Source organism: Syngnathoides biaculeatus, chromosome 3 (assembly GCF_019802595.1).
Source record: "Syngnathoides biaculeatus isolate LvHL_M chromosome 3, ASM1980259v1, whole genome shotgun sequence".
Classification (NCBI taxonomy): Eukaryota; Metazoa; Chordata; class Actinopteri; order Syngnathiformes; family Syngnathidae; genus Syngnathoides; species Syngnathoides biaculeatus.
In genome coordinates, this window is record NC_084642.1 from 33746196 (window position 1) to 33766258 (window position 20063).

Here is a 20063-nt window from a genome sequence, read left to right on the forward strand (position 1 = left end):
TTTACCCATTAGTCTTGCATTTATGTCCTTCCGCTCATAAAGTTAATGACATACAAGGCTTTCCCCATTTTCACAACAGATTTCCTTGTATGCTTCATTTTTGTATCATCTGTCCAAGTGAGATTTTCTGTGTAACACTGAACTCTAAGTAACATTCTTTGATGATATAAATGTTTTTCTTTTATTGGAATTTACTTGAATATAAGAAGTGGAGCAAACAATTGCACACCCAGTCCAATAAATGTGATAAATTGATTGATAAATGTCTTCTTCCTACTATAAGATTAGAACACCTTAATACAAATGTTAGAATAAAACAAAAGATTCAACTTAACCAATGAACTTTTTTCAGTACAAGTTCATAAAAGAACCTCATCTCTCCTGTGTACAGTATGTTCATATAAGTAAAGATGTTTTGGTAACTCACAGAGACTGGAGAAAATGAAGGTTCTTCAGAGCAGCACTCGGTACTGTCTTCAGATGATTATTCTGGAGCATCCTGAAGATAAAAAGAATCTATGATTTTAATCAATTATTGCAACTAATTGTAATTCAACCAATTCATTCAAGCGACACAGCAGAACATAATCTAACTATTGGTAAACTTTGTAGCCATAAAATCCTACTGTGCCCACTGTGAGTACACGCAACTTAATACGACATATCACGATATCACCGTATCCTGTCTTTTACGATCATTGGGTTAATCTTCGCAAATCAACCTGTTGACAGAACCCCTGCAAATATTGAGGGAACACTGTATATATAATACATGCTGGACCTTTCTTTCAAAATCAGGCTAATCGCGGGGCTAAATCTAGTATTCTGATCCAGGCATTGTTTTTTTTAAATTATTTGCACTGTATTACATACTTTGAAAACTGGTTATACGGCCAGATATTTTAAATCATTTGGCCATTGAATATTGTTTTATGTCGTGATTTTTTATAGTTTAGTTTTATAAATAGTGCTATTTATTTTATATACAGGTATCCCCTTTTAATCGTGAGGTAGACATTCCTTCCACCCCCACAAATAATGAAAAAAATTCAAAAATTTGCAAATTGATGCAGTGTGTATATGTACCATATTTTTGCAACCATAAGATTTTCTTAAAATTCTTACATTTTCTCCAAAATTGACAGCATGCCTTATGTGCACAATTGTTGTGTGACTTGCCCAAAGAAGTACACTTGAACACATGAGTTAAACTGTTAGCATGTATGCTGACACGTTTTAGTGCGTGTGCGTGTAGATGGGTGTATGCATATGTAAGCTACCAAATGATTGCACTCACAAGGCTTTTTACATCTTTAAGAAGAATAATCTTACATTGCACCACACCCTGCCTGTGTGGGCAGGTCATTACTGACCATGTTGGTCACACTGATGGTGTCACATTGAAACCAAAATCACCACACAACAGGAAGCAGAATAGCATGTGAGGGGCAATGTAAACTTCTTCTCCTTACGGAACTAAAATGCAAAAGTTTCTCACTGCCTCGTGAGCGCCCTCATACGGTAGCTTATGTACACGCTAAAACACGTGGTAGCATACATGCTAACAGTGTAACCAGTGTGTTTAAGTGTACTTCATTGCAAATGTTGGAACTTAGTGTGAACATTAAGGTCGACCACAATGTGAGGCGCCATATCAAATGTGGTGCCTCGTCTATTTAGAAGACAATTTTAAGACCCCGGCGATTGTGAAAATATGGTACATTTAAAAATAAAAACTTGGAGGGATAAAAATCCGCGAATATGCAGGGCAGCGAACAGTGACCCGCCAATGGGCAAGGGCATAGAAAATACTATACCTGGTTATATCTCGCTAACACTATAAAATCCATATGGGGATACAAAATTCCATCCACATAGATCACCACTACATTGTACATGTAATCTATTATTGTGTGGTTCAAATATGCAATGTACTTCAAGAACTACAGATAAATTACTTTTCAGATCTTGAGCTGACCTGTATATGAACAGGACTTTTTACATCTATCAAACATGGTGTGTGCTTTTCAGTGTGAGCTTTGAAAGCATACAACACTATACTTAACATGTGCCTCAATAGCCATTTGTTAAATATGCAAAAGGTAAGATTTATTACAAGGAATTGTTATAAAACCAGGTATAGAAAAGAGCACTTTGCTTATTCTGAGTAAGACTGAATTAATGTTTTGGGATATAATTAACTAATAGTTCCACAAACCACCACAACAGTGAAATACTTACTTTTGCCCAACCCTGTGGGTGGAAAACCTCACACTGTCACAGTGTGTGTTTGTACAGTATCTACAAGAGAGTGTTGACTGTGGTGGCGTCAAGGGGGGTATATACTTACAGGACTTTGAGCTGATGCAATCCAGAAAAGGCTTCAGGGTGGATGAAGGACAAGTCATTCCCTGCAAGTCTCCTAACAAGACAAAAAAAAAAAAAAAAAAAGTATGAATCTTCATTATTTGTGAAAAAACAGCCAAATGCAAGTTATAGTTTATTTCTGAGAGAAAAAGTGAAGCATTCAAGTAAAAAGGACTCCGTGGCAGCACTTCTAATGGTGTTAAAACCTAGCAGACTGAACATTATGCCAGACGTGTCAGACATGGCCTGTTGTCACATTGTCCCCCAAACAAGATAAGAAATACTTCCAGATATCTGATCCCCAAATTGCATTCCTGTCCTCTCGCCAGCAGATTTCATTTGTTTTAGAGTGTGAAACAAATGTAGTGTACAGGCATGTGATGTGACTGAATGGAAAAAAAAGAATGAATAGCCAGGGGTCTGGGGGCTGCAAGGATGATCAAAGTATGATCACTAATTTTAACGTCAAAGTTTTATAAATGGTATTATGAATGAAATATATCTAGTACATCTATAAATAAATGCTATACTGTTTTCAAAATGTACACAATATGTTACAATATCATTATTATATTATGTTACAATATCAGTTTATTATTTAGGTGCATAAATTTACCCCCAAAAAATTACAAATTCATACACAAATTCAACTAAGTAAACTACTAGAAGTGAAACTAAATTGAATTCAGATTTGCATCATAGCATGCAAGCGTGCTTTCATAGTGTTTATCTCGTATCCATTCAAAAACATTTTAATTTCTTGTTTTTGTAAATGATTGAAACACATGAATTTGACAATTATTAACGTCAAGTTTCGTTTTCAGTAAATAATACATATATTTTTACAAGTAATTGCTTCTGAACTCTCACCTCTTATCTGAGCAAACACACTAAGCCCGTGAGCGCTCCCTTTGACCACTGTGAGCAACATCAGATGTATGCACTGTGGTCAGATCAGTGTCATCCACTGAAGCAACATGGCTCATTCAAAGATTCAGATTACAGCATTTACATTCCCCTCAGAACATTTTAAGAACAATTTTGTTTTTGCAAGCTTACAATGAAAATGTCAAACAAACAAATAAATACCAAACCAAGCCAACTATGAATATAAATTTGAAAGGTCACTTCCAACTTTGATTTTTTTTTTTTTTTTTAACTCACAATGATATGCCCGCCTGTTTTTCTTGGTGTAAAACTGAATTATTGCTTGCAGAATATCTTTAGCAATGCATGTTGAATGCTGATGTGCTCCCAAACAGTTTTAGGTTAATGTTATCTTGCCTCCTATATTTAAAATACAGAATTAGCTTTTTGTGCACTGTATTGTCTGTGCTTTCATCCACGATCAGGCTGTGCCAAGGTGGAATTGTAACATTATACACCATCCCATCCTGTACTTTCTACTTTGGCTTCAGACCAGAACTTTTTTACTCAAAAGAGAAAATCTCCTCATCCAGTTTCACCACTTTTTCTTCTAATATTCACATACATTAAAGCAACAGCACTTTTTTTAATGTACTTTTACCATTATTATCGAGAGTAAACATAAGCAGCTTGTCTAACTCTTTTTGCTCTACGTTGCCAGACTGTGTTGTTAACTAAAGCACTGGTGGTGGACGGTCTTTGTAATTATGAGTGTACTCTTTTAAGAGCCGGAGGGGGGCAGTGTCAGGTAAACTAGAAAGTAGAAGTAGGCTGAGCAGCAGGCGATGTCCTTCCGTGTTTAAAAAAAAAAAAAAAAAAAAAAAAAAGAAGTCAGGCTGTGGTTCACTACACTGGATCGGTTTTCATGTGCGCTGAGAATGTGCGACAAGTGCGCAATTGCATTGGTCAAGACTACACAAAATAAGAGACTTCTTTCAATATCCAAGCATTACTACTCTTAAAGTTTACCCAGCCTCCTGCCCAAAAATAGCTGGAAAAGGCTCCAGCACTCCCGTGACCCTTGTGAGAATAAGCGGCTAAGGAAATGGATAGATATATAAATACACACACACACAGTGCAAAAAAGATTGGGGAACATTGTTCTACAGGAGCTCGCATTTACGTTTGATCATGTTTTTATATGAGCCCAAACTGCCACACTCGCTCCTGTCTCAGTCTGAGTGCAAGTCCGTTTCTTTGTCGGTGGCAGAGAACTGCTTTTCGAAGGAAGTGTCATAGTTACAAGCTCAAAGTCAACGGATGCTCGTAATTTTAGCAAGTTCTGCCGATCGTGTGCCAATTTACTGCAGATATTGACTATTTTTGCTGTTGCAGGTGAATAATTTTAGTGAAAACACCCTTGACTGTCCTAAACTACGTACACAAACAGCAGTTGCTATCCTTTCAGCACTCTGCTGAATGATATGGCAATTGAAATCAGTCCAGCTTTTCCAGCATGGGACAGATAAGTGTGACAATTTTTTCAGATTTGATAGGTATCAGTCTAATAGTTTGGGTATCCCCAAAATAAATAAATGTCTGGCATAACTGCTTTATTGTGTACGACTATGTTTTAGGTTACCTTCAAGAATAAAAACATATGACTAAGGAGAAATGATCACAGTTATGCTGAGTTCTATTTAGCTTTATTAGTGGGTTAATTAAAATTTAATACAGCAAAGCTAGGCGACTACGAACAAAGAAATATTCTTTCCTGCTGTCAGTTTCTGTCTTGCATGGGTATGAACTGGCCACTTTCCCCTCCTTGAGCTCCATCGCTGTAAATTATGTGAGCCCTCAGGGCGGTCACTCTAGTTCACTGAGACTGCACTGGCCGAAAAGGAAAGAGGCCCTCCACCAATGTTCATTGTGAAAAGTGTTTAGATTTGTTCCATGAAATGCAAGCGGGTTCCTGCTGTATTAAAGCTGCATCTCAGTGATTTAGGTATGTTATTTTTAACTGGCCTTGTTAGTACCGTCTTACCATGTTGCTACTGTGTAACTGCCTCAGGTGTTTTTTTTTTTGTAGGTATGTTTTTTTTGTTTTTTCACCAGCCCAGTTTGTGCTACCATGTTGTTGCTATGTTAAGCTAAGATAAGATGTTAAAAAATTGAAAACTCTCTGTGTACAGTCTTTCTTTGTAAATATCTTGTGTTTCAATGTGGGTTTCAATGTGACCACTTGCAGCTTTTCCACAGGTGCATCTTATGTATTTACCAACCGGTATTTCCTTTCCAGATGTACTGGGTGAGGCTTATAATCTGGTGCAGTCTGTAGGCTGGGTATTACGGTATTTGAATGATTAAAGCACACCCGACACCCTAGTGAGGATAAGCAGTTCAGAGAATGTACGGAGAGATGGAAGTTAATAAATAAGTACTGACTAGAAAGGATAGGTCTTTTTGTCATCGTAGAAACATTTTCCAATTCATTTCTCCCATACATTCCTCTAGACAGCATATCACTGTCACTTGAAAAAGCCCCAGAATACACACAGGAATGACTTCGTTGCGGATTCAAGACCTAATTTAATCCTAATTGTTTTACCTGCTCATCTTTGTTCAATGAAGTGTATTTTTAAGTGTATTATATTTTAAATATACATTTTTTTGTATATATGTGTCAAGGAGAACAAAGTATGTCTCCTAAACTGTGTTACAGTTTCCACTCAAATAAGGTTCATACCATAAGGCCCAACCCTCATGTCAACATTGAACTGTGTCAATACACTGGTAATGAAAGAAAAGAATGCATGAACTCACAGCTCCTCCAGATACGGGAAGTTCTTGAAAACATATGCTGGAAGTTCAGTGATGTTATTCATGCTGAGATCTCTGTGAAGAAGAAAAAAATAGTTTACGCTTTTTATCTGATTATGATTATTTTCATGGAACATGGACAAAATTAATTAACATCGCTCACAAATGTTTAACAAGTAAAACAACCTTAATATGTGTAGGCCAATACCCCAAAACATTTCCAAAATCCACAAGATTGTAAAAAAAAAAAACAAAAACAGAATACATAGTACCCACTCTATTTCAATTCATGATAAGCACCCATTATATGTCACATTTGACTTTTGCGTCACGGAATGTCAATGGCATTCGACTGCAAGCAAACAATTGAGATTATAGATGATACCAAAAAAAAAAGACATATTACAAGAAAATCACTGCATCTGACTAATTTCACATAACTGTTATTTTGATTACAGTAGACAATGAGGGGTGGCACGGTGGAGTAGCTGTAAAGCATTGGCCTCACACTTCTGAGGTCACGGGATTCAATCCGGAAACACCTGTGTGGAGTTTGAATGTTCTCCCGTGCCTGCGTGGGTTTTCTCTGAGCACTCCGGTTTCCTCCCACATCCCACAAACATGCATTAATTGGACACTCTAAATTGCCTCAAGGTGTGATAGTGAGTGCGACTGTTGTCTGTCTCCTTGTGCCCTGCGATTGGCTGTCAACCATTCGAGGGTGTACCCAGTACTCCCACGACCCTTGTGAGGATAAGCGGCTAAGAAAATGGATGGATAGCCAATGAGGAGTCTCAATACTAGTGCATAAAAGACTACTTTTTACAATAAATAACAGTAACAGATCAATAAAGCTTATACAATATTGTTGGATTAATTGGATATGAAGTTCTCATATTTGCTCTTAGTCGTTTTAATGCTTCATTGCTTAATGTGATGCAATCTATAGGTACATTGGGTGCCATGGAAACTTTTGCTACGATGTACTTAATGTGATGCAATCAAGTTACATAGGGTGCCGTGGAAACACCAGAGAGTGATGCAGAAGAGAATATAAAGAGTGTCAATCTCAAGAGGATGAAGAAGACATCGCAAAGACTCACATTGGCTATTTTTGTCACATTTGCTTTGTTTGTCACATTTGTGTTATTGTGATGGGGCTCTAGTTAAGGAATAAAAAAAAGAGGATTTGTGGAGGTGTGATTAAACAGTTGGAGATCTAGAAGTTCCTCTTGTCTTCCTTCCTTGAGAAATTGTACTTTAAATGTCCTGGGTTGCATGAACCTGGAACCCTGAAGAAGCTGTCCCTGACTAAGCAAAAGGCTGCGTAAACCTGACAATAATTACACAATTGTCAAAGTATACGCTCCTAATAAAGATTGTCCAGCCTTTTGTCATGTGCTCTTTTCACACTAATTCTACAATTATCATGGGAGAGGATTTTAGCCTACTGTATATTCCGCACTATAAGTTCCATTTATTTCCACAAGTATAAAAAGCCATAAATGCTTGAAGAACCTAAGGCAGCTGATAGGTACCGACTGGCCAAACGGAATGTAGCTTTAGTGGTAGCTGAGACAAAAACCTGAGTGTGAGATGAGTTTGGCGAGAACACGGAAAACGACTTCAAGTCGGCTTTGAGGAAATTCTGGTCCACCTTCCGGCATCTCAGGAGGGGGAAGCAGTGCTCCGTCATCACTGTGTAGTATAGTGAGGATAGCACCATGCTGACCGCAACTCCGGATGTTGTGAGTCGGTGGGGAGAATACATTCGAAGACCTCCTCAATTCCACAGACAAATTTTCCCATGAGGAAGTAGAGTTTGGGTTCTCTGAGGCAGGCTCTTCTATTTCTGGGGTTGAGGTCACAGAGGCTCCTCAGTGGCAGGGCTCTTGGGGTGGAGGAGATTTGCCCAGAATTCCTAAAGGCTCCGGATGTTGTGGGGCTGTCCTGGTTGACATGCCTCTGCAACATCACTTGGACATCGGGGACAGTGCCTTTGAATTGGGAGACCGGGTTGGTGGTCCCGCTTTTCAAGACTGGAGGGTGTGCTCGAACTACACGGGGATCACACTCCTCAGCCTCCCTGGTAAGGTCGATTCATGGGTACTTAGGAGGAGGATCGGTCAGGAAGTCAAATCTCAGATTCAGGAGAAGCAATGTGGTTTTCATCCCGGCCATGGAACAGTGGGCCAGCTCTACACCCTTGACAGGATCCTCGAGGGTGCATGAGAGTTAGCCCAAGTCTACATGTGTTTTATGGACGTGGAAAAGACGTTCGACTCTGTCCCTCAGGGAGTCCTGTGCGGGGTTCTTCGGGAATATGGGGTACCGAACTCCCTGATACAGGCTGTTTGTTCCCTGTACGACCAGTGTCAGAGTTTGGTCCGCATTGCCGGCAGTAAATCGGACACGTTTCCAGTGAGAGTTGGACTCCACCATGGCTGCCCTTTGTCACCGATTTTTTTCATAACTTTTATGGACAGAATTTCTAGGCACAGCGGTGGTGAAGTGGGTGTTCGGTTTTGTGGCCTCATCATTGCATCTCTGCTCGTTGCAGGTGATGTGGTCCTCAGACAGAAAAGGGTGGTGTGCCCTCTCTGGGTTGGGGATGAGATCCTTCCCCAAGTGGAGGAGTTCAAGTATCTTGGGGTCTTGTTCACGGGTGAGGGAAAAATGGAGCGGGAGATCGACAGGCAGATCAGTGCAGCATCTGCAGCGATGTGGACTTTGTATTGGTGCATTATGGTAAAGAGGGGGCTAAGTTGAAAGGCGAACAAATTGCATTGTACGACATATGCATGACTGACTCCATGGCTCAGTGAACATCAGTGACCTTTTTCTTGACAAAGACTTTTACGCAGCATCTGTCTCACTAACACCAGCGCAGCTGTCTGTCTGTCTTTGATGTTGTCTGTTAAGCACCACATATTTCTTTGGCAAAACAACCTGCGGCAAAATAGCAAGACGTAGGCCTATTTGTTTATCGATGTCAGCACGTGACTGATTTGGCACCAACATCGTATCCAACGATGTGTTTTTCCAGTGTCTGTTAATGCACATAGAAAGGCATTTAGTCCACACATGCGCGGACTGTGCTCCATTTAGCTCACATTGAAGTCGACCTTGTTCCAGTCTCAGTCGTTTCACACACAAACTCTTGCAGACATTTCTCCTCTGCTGGAGCAAATTGTAATGGTTTAAAGCCCACTAAAGATAAAGGTAGGGTAACTTTATTAAGCCCAATTCACATTCGTCCCAGGGTAACGTTTCGCTGTGCATAAAATTCTTGTGTTAATTGGGAAGGTCCTAAAGTCTTATTGCCATGCCATATCTTTACCATGGACGCCTTTTGTCTCTAATTACACTGAATTACTCAGGCTCCTCACGATGCTACCCGTTTGCACTAAATATCGGCGCCTGATCAGTTGGGCATGTTGCCTTTTGAGGGCGTATACTGGCTTTATAGACACAGTGTCTACACCAAGCTCGTTCGGTCAGGTCGATGTGCTCCTATTGCTTTTACAGACGACTCTTATTGTTTCTACCACGTCTCAATCTTATTGTCTTGGACAAATCCAGTTTAAGGAACACGATTGGTATGGGGGACAGATGTCCCCACTGATCACAAGGTTTGGAGTACAGATACTAAGATATACTCTATTTTTCCTCTGATGGGGCCGTCAAACTGACAGTATGAAACTAAACGATCATTTTTCTAGTTTTGTCAAGGCAAACCTGTCCATTCTTGAAGCTTCGCATGTGGAAGTTTATGCTATTTGTTAAATGGCTCTCCAAAATCGCATCAAGCTTGATCTGTTCAGGGTGGTGTTTGTACTCTATTGAACCAAACCAGCTGCACCTACATTCCTGACAAGGCTGGCAATACAGACTTAATAGCTAGCGGCATCATGAACCTCATGGCCTTTCGTGGCACTGTGGCGCATGAAGACCTGCTTGATTCGTGTTAGCTGTCAGGACCTGGATGGCAGGCACTTATGGATTGTATCATATTCTTTGTCCTCTGTCTTGTGTCGTGCTGTTTTGTCCCTTGAATGAAATATCTGGTTTCTTGCATGATTAACCCAGCCTTTGTTCGCAATGCACGTTTTCACTATTCAGTCTCTGACGGGCATTTTCCTGACCGCTTCCATCAGTCCGAATGCCTGGATGATGTCAACCGTTGCTCACTTTCCACATCCTGAATCTGCGACAAAAACATGAGCTGTTTTACTTTGGCTAATCTTCATTTCTCTCCTTTCCAGTGCATGTCGCCATCTAATTGTTTCTCCACCTGTTCGCTGCTTTCACTGGAGATCACAATGTCATCTGCGAACATCATGGTCCAAAGGGAAACTCGTCTGTCAGCCTATCCATAACCACAGCAAACAGGAAAGGGCTCAGAGGTGATCCCTGGTGTCGTCCTACCTTCACCTTAAACACTGTATTACACCTACGGCACACCTCACCACTGTTCTGCTGCCCTCATACATGTCCTGTATTATTCTAATATATTTTTCTGCCACACCAGACTTACGCATGCAGTACCACGATTCCTCTCTTGGTAATCTGTCACAGCCTTTCTCCAGGGTTAGGGTTAGGGTTGTCTACAAAGACACAATGTAGCTACTTCTGACCTTTTCTGTACTTTTCCTAGGAAGTAGAAGTAGGGTGAGCAGCAGCTCGTTGTTGTTAGACAGTGTGTTTCCATGTTTAAAAAAAAAAAAAAAAAAAAAGGTCACAAGAGGCTGTGGTTCACTGCGATGTATCGGTTTTCATGTGCGACAAGTGCGCAGTGGCGCATCTTAGAGGGACCATTGGTCAAGACTACACAAAATAAGCAAGATCTTTCAATATCTATTTATTTATACTCGTAACAAATTTTACGCGCGCGATTTTTCATGCTCGACTGTGCAGATTTGCAAGTGCAATGGCCCGCGGGCGCATATGGGACCGTCAAATCACAGTGACTGCTACGTCGCATCTAAATGTATTCTTTTCACCTCTCCTCAGTCCTCTCAGTGTCCCACTTTTTTGATAACCTCTTTCCTTTGATGACTTCCTGTATTTTGGGGTTCCACCACCAAGTCTCCTTCTCCCCTTTCCTTCCATGAGACCCAACAAGTACTGTCCTGCCTGTTCTTGTTAGTATGACATTTTGAAGAATTTCCCTTTAAAAATTCCCATGCTTTGTCTAACACTGTCTTTTTAAATTGAAAATCAAAGCTATTATTCATTCATTCATTTTCCAAGACACTTATCCTCACGAGGGTTGCGGGAATGATGGAACCTATCCCAGCTAAGTTTGGGCAGGAGGCCCATATTTTTAAAAAAATAATTTCAAGAACAATAACAATTGTAGACACACAGCGGAACCCTCCCGCTCCACAAAGGCTGTCTATTCTTGATGAAAACTTTGGTACTCCTCATATTTTTTTCTTTGAGCGACCTTTGTCAAAAGTGTTTCCATAATTACGTAGTTGTTCCGACACGATCGGCGTTCGACCCGAAGCCTGTGGACTATGGCAACCCCACTAGAATAAACTGTCTCTGAGTTATTTGTGTTGCTTGGTGCTCCAAACTACGGCAACCCCACGAGGACAAACCTTCTCTGCGTCATTTGCGTTGCCCGCATGACAGAAATCACATGTACAGTATGTTGTTATGAGGGCCCCGCGAGCCATATGCAATCACCAAAAGAGCCAGATATGGCTCGCGAGCCATAGGTTCCAGATCCCTGCTGTGGCAGCACTGGATGACGGATGGAGAGCACATCTTCCGGGTGAATCCGCCATGCAACTTTCTGAGAAGCCATTGGATGGCACGACAAAGCTTCCATGACAACCAAAACCATCCTTTCGGGATTCAGAAAGGCTGTAATAGTCTAGTTGTACAGTGAAGAAAATAAGTATTTGAACACCCTGCTATATTGCAAGTTTTCCCACTTAGAAATCATAGAGGGGTGTGAAATTTTCATCGTACGTGCATGTCCAGTGTGAGAGAGATAATCTAAAAAGAGAAATCCAGAAATCACAATGTATGATTTTTTTAACGATTTATTTGTGTGATACAGTTGCAAATGAGTATTTGAACACTTGAGAAAACTAATGTTAATATTTGGTACAGTAGCCTTTGTTTGCAATCATGGAGGTCAAACGTTTCCTGTAGTTGTTCACCAGGTTTGCACACACTGCAGGAGGGATTTTGGCCCACTCTTCCACACCGATCTTCTCTCTATAAGACGGGTTTTTGGGCTGTCGCTGAGAAACATGGAGTTTCAGCTCCCTCCAAAGAATTTTGATTGGGTTTCCGTCTGGAGACTGGCTAGGCCACGCCAGAACCTGGATATGCTTCTTACGAAGCAACTCCTTGGTTTTCCTGGCTGTGCGCTTCGGGTCATTGTCCTGTTGAAAGACCCAGCCACGACCTATCTTCAATGCTCTGACTGAGGGAAAGATGTTGTTCCCCAAAATCTCACAATACATGGCCGCGGTCATCCTCTCCTTAATACACTGCAGTCGTCCTGTCCTATGTACAGAAAAACACCCCCAAAGCATGACGCTACCACCCCCATGCTTCACAGTAGGGATGGTGTTCTTGGGATGGAACTCATCATTCGTCTTCCTCAAACACGGTTAGTGGAATTATGACCAAAAAGTTCCATTTTGGTCTCATCTGACCACAAAAGGTTCTCCCATGATTCCTCTGTATGATCCAAATGGTCATTGGCAAACTTAAGACGGGCCTTGCCATCTGCTGGTTCCGTACCATGACGTTTGTGTATAACCAAAAGTCACCTTGGAAATGGTGGTCCCAGCTCTTTTCAGGTCATTGACCAAGTCCTGTCATGTAGTCCTGGGCTGATTCCTCACCTTTCTAAGGATCATTGAGACCCCACGAGGTGATATCTTGCGTGGGCCTCCACTCCGACTGAGATTGACCTTCATGTTTAGCTTCTTCCATTTTCTAATGATTGCTCCAACAGTGGATCTTTTTTCACCAAGCTGCTTGGCAATTTCTCTGTAGCCTTTTCCAGCATTGTGGAGTTGTGCAATGTTGTCTCTGGTGTCTTTGGACAGCTCTTTGGTCTTGGCCATGTTACAAGTTTGAGTCTTACTGATTGTATGGGTGGACAGGTGTCTTTTAAGTGCTAACGACCTCACACAAGTGCATCTGATTAAGGATAATACATGGAGTGGGGGTGGACTTTTAAAGGCGGACTAACAGGTCTTTGAGGGTCAGAATTCTAGCTCATAGACAGGTGTTCAAATATTTATTTGCATCTGTATCACACAAATCGTTAAAAAAAAAAATCATACATTGTAATTTCTGAATTTTTCTTTTTTAATTATCTCTCTCACAGTCGACATGCACCTACGATGAAAATTTCAGACCCCTCCATGATTTCTAAGTGGGAGAACCTGCAATCGAGCAGGGTGTTCAAATACTTATTTTCTTCACTGTAACTGCAACTGACGATGAGTCTGACGTCAGCGACGTAGAAGAGGAAGTGCCGCATCTTCTACCTCCGGACTTAGCAGAGTTGATGAAAAGTGACACAGAGGATGAAGATTTCACTGGATTTTAGTTAACGGGTGTTTGGAGTGACACGGATGGTTTTGATAAACTTCTTAGTATGTCATTTATGCTATAGTAATCGGAATAACTCTTAATATGTTATGTTAACATACCCGGCATGTCCTCAGTTGTGTAATGTAGCGTAAGCATACCGTTTAGCCTGTTGTTGCCTCTATTTTTATTTTAAAATGTTCGTCATTTAAATTTCAAATGACGTCTGTTCTTTGTGTTGGATTTTATCAAATAAATTTCCCCCAAAAATGCGATTTATACTCCAGTGTGACTTATGTATGTTTTTTTCTTCTTTTTTATGCATTTTATGGTTGGTGCGACTTGTACTCCAGAGAGATATATAGTCCAGAAAATACGCTACCAGTTTTCTAGAGTAAATGTTCTAATTCGGCTGCTATTTCGCTCTTTAAAATTGGCTAATCTCTTAATTTTGTGCAATCTAGGCTCCTACACTTGGCCAAGTGTCAAAAATATTCTAAATGCTCCAAAAATGAATGTTAAAAATTGCACTCGCACCAGTGAACTCTGAGTGACCAAATACCAAACTCTGTGTATTGTTGGCTTGATGACATGTTCTGGTATAGACATGCTGACCCAACTAAAACACAACCAATGTGGTTTTAGTGGCACTCAGCCTCTCTTGGCAAGAAAGCACACTGTACTGTAACTGTGCTTAGTGCTAAAAGTCCTTATAGTTCGAGGATCATGCTGGCTGTACATTAAAGGATGAGGATCTCAATACCTTGTTTGGTCAATATTTACCAAAAAAGATGTGCTGTTTTTGTGGCCATTTGCAGCCATTTTATTGTACAGTTCAAAATCATGTAACTTTTTTCATGGCCTAAAACTCTCTGTATAGTACAAAGTTATTGTAAATAATATCACGTGTGAAATAACAAAAACAATATGACTGACAACATTCATTCATTCATCTCCCATTCCACTTATCCTCACTTGGGTCATGGGCGCGGTGGAACTTAGCCCAGCTATCTTTGGAGGAGCAGCGCGGTGCAGCCTTAACTGGCCACCAACCAATCGCTCTCACACTCACATTCACACCTATAGGTATTTTTGAGTCTTAAATTAATCTCCCATGCATGTTTTTGGAGTACCCGGAGAAAACCCACACAGCAACAGGAAGAATATTTAAACAGCCCCTCGGTGGGAGTAGGATTTTATCCTCAGTCCTGTGACTCATTGGGAGGGACTGGATTTTCCACAATACGATTAAGTTATTTTAAAAAAATTTAATATTTCTCCTAATCAGACCTACTTTTTGGTATTTACATTCATTAATTTTCCTCTTCGCTTATCCTCACAAGGGTCACGTGAGTTATGCCCCATTTCCCAGCTATCATCTGGCAGGAGCTGGGGTACACCCTAAACTGGTTCCCAGCCAATCACAGGGCACAACAAGAGAGACAACAGTCGCACTCACAAATCACACGTAGGGGCAATTTAGAGTCTCCAATTAATACATGTTATTGGGACCTGGGATAAAAACGGAGATCTTGGAGAAAATGCACACAGGCACGGGGAGAGCATGCAAACTTCACATAGGTGGGTCCACGATTGAACCCGGGTTCTCATAATTGTGAGGCCAACACTTTACAGCAGTGCCTCTGTGCCGTCACATTTACATTCAGATTTTTCGAAATAAAGAATTATATATATTACGATTACTCCTGCTAAAAGCGGCATTTGTCCTATCAATGCTTGTTCAAACAAAGTCCCATTCTGGAAAATTGTCTTATGAGTACATTTTCTTATTCTCAGGTTAATGCGACATAGTGCTTATAGACTGCTTGTGAGATGGTGTTGGGGAATTTTTGGCAGAAATAACCGCGTGCCACTTCCATCCTGGAGTGTCTCAAAGATTCGTGACACATTTCCTAATCCAGAGGGTTAAGAGTACACAGGATTTAAAGGGTGTACATCATGATTTTTTTCTGTGTGTAAATGTTGATGTATATTTACTTCATATATAAACATATACATCACAGAACTAAAATCATAGCGTTTTCATTTAACTGTATGCTTACATGGCGCCACAGTAGGTCAGCTGGTAAAGCGTTGGTCTCACAGTTCTGAGGTCCTGGGTTCAATTCCGGCCCCTCCCTGTGTGGAGTTTGTATGTTCTCCCTGTGCCTACGTGGGTTTTCTCCGGGCACTCCGGTTTCCTCCCACATCCCAAAAACATGCAACATTAAGTGGACACTCAAAATTGCCCCTAGATGTGATTGTGGGTACAGTTGTTTCGATGTGCTCAGCGATTGACTGGCAAGCAGTTCAGAGTGTACCCCACCTCCTGCCCGTTGACAGCTGGGATAGGCTCCAGCACTCCCCGTGACCCTCGTGAGGATAAGCAGCTAAGAAAACGGATGGATTGATGTATGGATAATTTTGTGGATTTTATTAGCTGGAAACCCAAATTATGTTTAAAAAAATAATAATAATAATAATACATAAATAAATACTTGAAACTGTTTAATTGTGGCCCTGAATCTAAGATCTATGAAAGCTTAACTTTTTAAATGGAATTATGGAAGTAAACTTTTCCATGATACTGTATTCAAAATTTTTGGAAAGGGTCAATATTCTAGATTTACTTTTTGTTTTGAATGAAGGAAATCACAAAAGCTTGGTTTAAAGAAAGGATTCATTTCATTCCAGCCCCAGGGATGTTCACTTCAATCCACCTTCAAGATAAGCATGTAGCAGCATGAAAAATATGCACACAGGACTTGATTTGCTTCCGCACAAAAGCTAATGTCTACCTATGAGTAGGCAAAAATGCTAATCTTCATGACAGATTTACTTTACTGGTTCTGAGAAAAGTCATCGAACATCACATACAGACTGAAAAAACATCCAAAATTTAGAAATGAATCAGAACCCTACACGCCTCCATTTTCACTCTCAAATTGTTAATCTTAAATTTCATTGCCAGATCTCTCTAGGACCTGTGTGGGCCCCTGAAATCCTATGAGGATCATATTGCCCTTCCTCTGCATTCCCAACTATACTCGCATACACACAGCACCATTACATGGAGGATCCATGCCAAGACGCTCAGTGTCCCTATGATCCATGTCCTGTCTACGTTTAACCAGTGATTCAGTTACTTTATAGAGAACAGCCTAACACTGCTTTTTCCCAACTCAGGTAGTGCAACCAGTGTTGTTCTATTAGTGGATCTGCTACCACTTGTACTTGGCAGGTCACATTCTTAAGCAAATTTTACTAAATTCAGTGCGTTAATGTAGCGTTTTTTTTTTTTTTTGTTTTTTTTAAAATCACACACTGAACAAGAGCATATGGAAACGCTGCATGAGTATCCCTCTTCCTCCCTCCCTCATTTTCTGGCTGCTTTGGTCATCAAGGACCTTGACTTGTCCCTGCTAAAATAGATTGAAGAGGACACAAAATGCAGCTGTATTGCTAAATATCAATTCCATCTGCTGTTGATTCATGTAGAGAGGAATTTGAAGATCAAATAATTACCAGACCGAGTTTGATCAAATGGAAACGTCACATTCTTAGCATTATATGAATGAGTTAATTTTAGTTCAAGCAGAGTATATCAGCTAGCAGACATGTTATTAAAATTTTTAAATAGGCTAAACATTACCAGGATATTTGATGTCGATTACCAATCAGCGAGTTTAAAAAAACAACCTATCACCGATACGATCACGAGATGGAGCAATGATCCGTTTATTTACTGTATATACATTTGTGTTCCGAATTGTTCAAAAATATATATTTTTTCAATAAATGTATTTTTTTCACTTATTTATGCTAGTAAGGCATAGTGACAAATTAATGGCCTTCAATTAGATGGCAGTATATACAGTACATACAGCACTTAATGTATCTATCTACTTGTGACATTTTTGTTTGTTCGTGTGCTGTGAGATTTTTCAATTGTAAAGAATGTGCTCTGGCTCCAAAAAGCTTGGAATTCCCTGCCCTGCTTTTATTCAAGATAAATGTAATTATAATTAAATTTATTATATTATTATTAGTTATAATTGTTATGTATGTTATTTATTTGTTATTTTATTTATATCATAATGTGTTCAGGAAAACTGCATCATGTTTATACACAACCACAAGCGCTAGCTTGCAAGGCTATGTAATCTTTTGTTTATGGCTTGCAAGTTGTATTGTTTTAAAAGTGCGTGAATATACCTCAAGCAAGCTTTACATGAACATCCTCCCGTTCTGAACATCGATGTCCACCAAAACGTTTTTTCCCCATCATCTTTCCTATAATATAGTCAGTGCGATCCACTTGTGTCGTCATCCCCAAGGTAACAACTGTATCTGGTTGCATTTGAGTTGACAAGATAAAAACTCACTGATCGTAAAAATGGGATGCAGTGGTATCAGAATGCTGTACAAGATTTTATTAGAGTAATTCACAGTGCAATCGTGAAAGAACAAATTTGTCTTTTAGTCCAATTCGCGCGTTACGTGTCGTCTGGCGTCAGCAGTCCTCTCTCTCCCATTGCGCCGTGTTTTTTAAATAACTTTATTGACCATCAGATGTTTACACTACTATGTCAAAAGTCATGGAAAAAAATATTTAAATATAACTATAGAAACTAACTTTTGAATTCACACATACTGTGTACGACAGCAACTCTTAGTAAATGTCTTTCTCGGAGCCGATCAATGACATCATTGATCGGATTGGCAAACGGCGACATAAATCAGCCGATCAGTAAAAATGAAAATTATTGGCCCATCCGATCAGGCCAATAAAAATCAATGTAAAGTATATCTTTAAATGCACTGTGAGGAACTGTAAAACTGTTGACACATAGTACTGGTAAAATATGTTCAGAACTTTATCCCGATTAGATAAGGTATTGAATGTAGCTGCTGTATTCCAATCAAACGCCTTTGTTCACAAAAACAAAAAAGGAAACACTGTGAGATCCAGTAACCTATTGAAAAGACTGACTGCTCTAAAAGAGATTAAATATAATTATGTGTTAGCCCCTGTTCAGACTTATGTGAAGAGGCTATTCCCTGTATTAAAAATGCTAATACATGATGAAAAAAAACTATTACTGTCATGTTTGTATCAGACCAATAAGAATGTCTTGTTTGATAAATTGGTGAAGTCATCCATTCGCAACACGCTCAAAGCCATTTGAACATTAGCTGCAAAGTATCTATCGTCTACAAAAACAGAAGGCACTAGACTAAAAGGAGCACATGAGAACAAAAAAAAATAAAAAACAAAAAATACGAGCATAAATGTTCTGTCACCTTTGAGAAAAATGTTAAGTTTGGGTGTGATCATTCACCAGTCACTCACATTTGAAAAATGTACAGGTGTGGTCAGTCATGCTCGCAGATAGTTTGCGGGTGTGATCTTGGATCTTAAAATAATTTATTGGATTACTATAACATAACTGTAAATTAAAAATAAAATAAACAAATACATGACTAAAATAGAAAACAAAAACTTCAAACTCAGAAATGATCATTTCCAATTTCAAGTAATATTAGTAGAACATGACATTATTTAAATAGTATAGTAATAGTATAGTATTTAAAAAAAATTATCAATGAAAATTCTTGATCTGACAAACTTTAGAGATGAAAGTGGACTTTTGTGAAAATTGCTAGTGGGGTCCAGGAGCATGCCCCCCACCGCAAAATTGAAAAAAAAAAAAAAAAATGGATGGCTGTGGTGGATTCTGCCGATATCTGTGAACAAAATTCAGGCAAAAATAGAAAGTAAAATTTTGAAGTCCTGACCAAAAAAAAAAAAAAATTGGTCAGAAGTTCCCCAAGGGCCAAGCCCAGATTTTTTTGCCCCCCATCCTCCTATCACTGGATAGCACAAAATCACATCCGTCATTAAAATATGCTTAAAATATGCCATCTTATTATTAAGTGAACTGTACAGTAAAAAGACATCTAAAATTGTCCTTTTCCCCACATTATACATATTATAGATATAGAATATACACGAAAATATATCGTAGAATTTCTACATGTTAAAGAAGTTTATCTGTAGTAATTACTATTAACGTTTAAATCTCAAACTTGTTACTTTGCATTGTACTGATACACTCGACCAGATTGCTCACTATATTATATATAGATCTAGTAATACTAATAGTATAATTTTATATATATATATATATATATATATATATATATATATATATATATATATGTATATATGATTTTAACTGACTTACCGGGTTTGTTGACCTTTCTAATGTAGTCAGACAAAAAAAATCTCCGTTCAACTCTTTTTCCTCAAGCCATGCCCACTTGAATGGGTTCCTAACTCTCCCGTGTATTGCACGTATGTCAGCTTGCCTGTCTAACTGTTTGAACATTGCACTGGGGCCGTACCTGGCCGATCACGTATAAATTAGTTTACACAA

General features: G+C 39.4%; 1 protein-coding gene across 3 annotated transcripts in view; it reads right to left on the bottom strand.

Annotated features, from left to right (window-relative positions):
- The window catches only part of lgr4 (leucine-rich repeat containing G protein-coupled receptor 4), a 72710-nt gene that overhangs the window by 39554 nt on the left and 13093 nt on the right, over positions 1-20063 (bottom strand). For all 3 annotated transcript variants that reach the window (XM_061815509.1, XM_061815510.1, XM_061815508.1), the window contains 3 exons: positions 6058-6129; positions 2351-2422; positions 428-499 (listed from right to left, as the gene is read on the bottom strand). In XM_061815509.1, coding sequence (XP_061671493.1) covers positions 428-499; positions 2351-2422; positions 6058-6129 — 216 coding nt within the window. The remainder of the gene's footprint in view (positions 1-427; positions 500-2350; positions 2423-6057; positions 6130-20063) is intronic.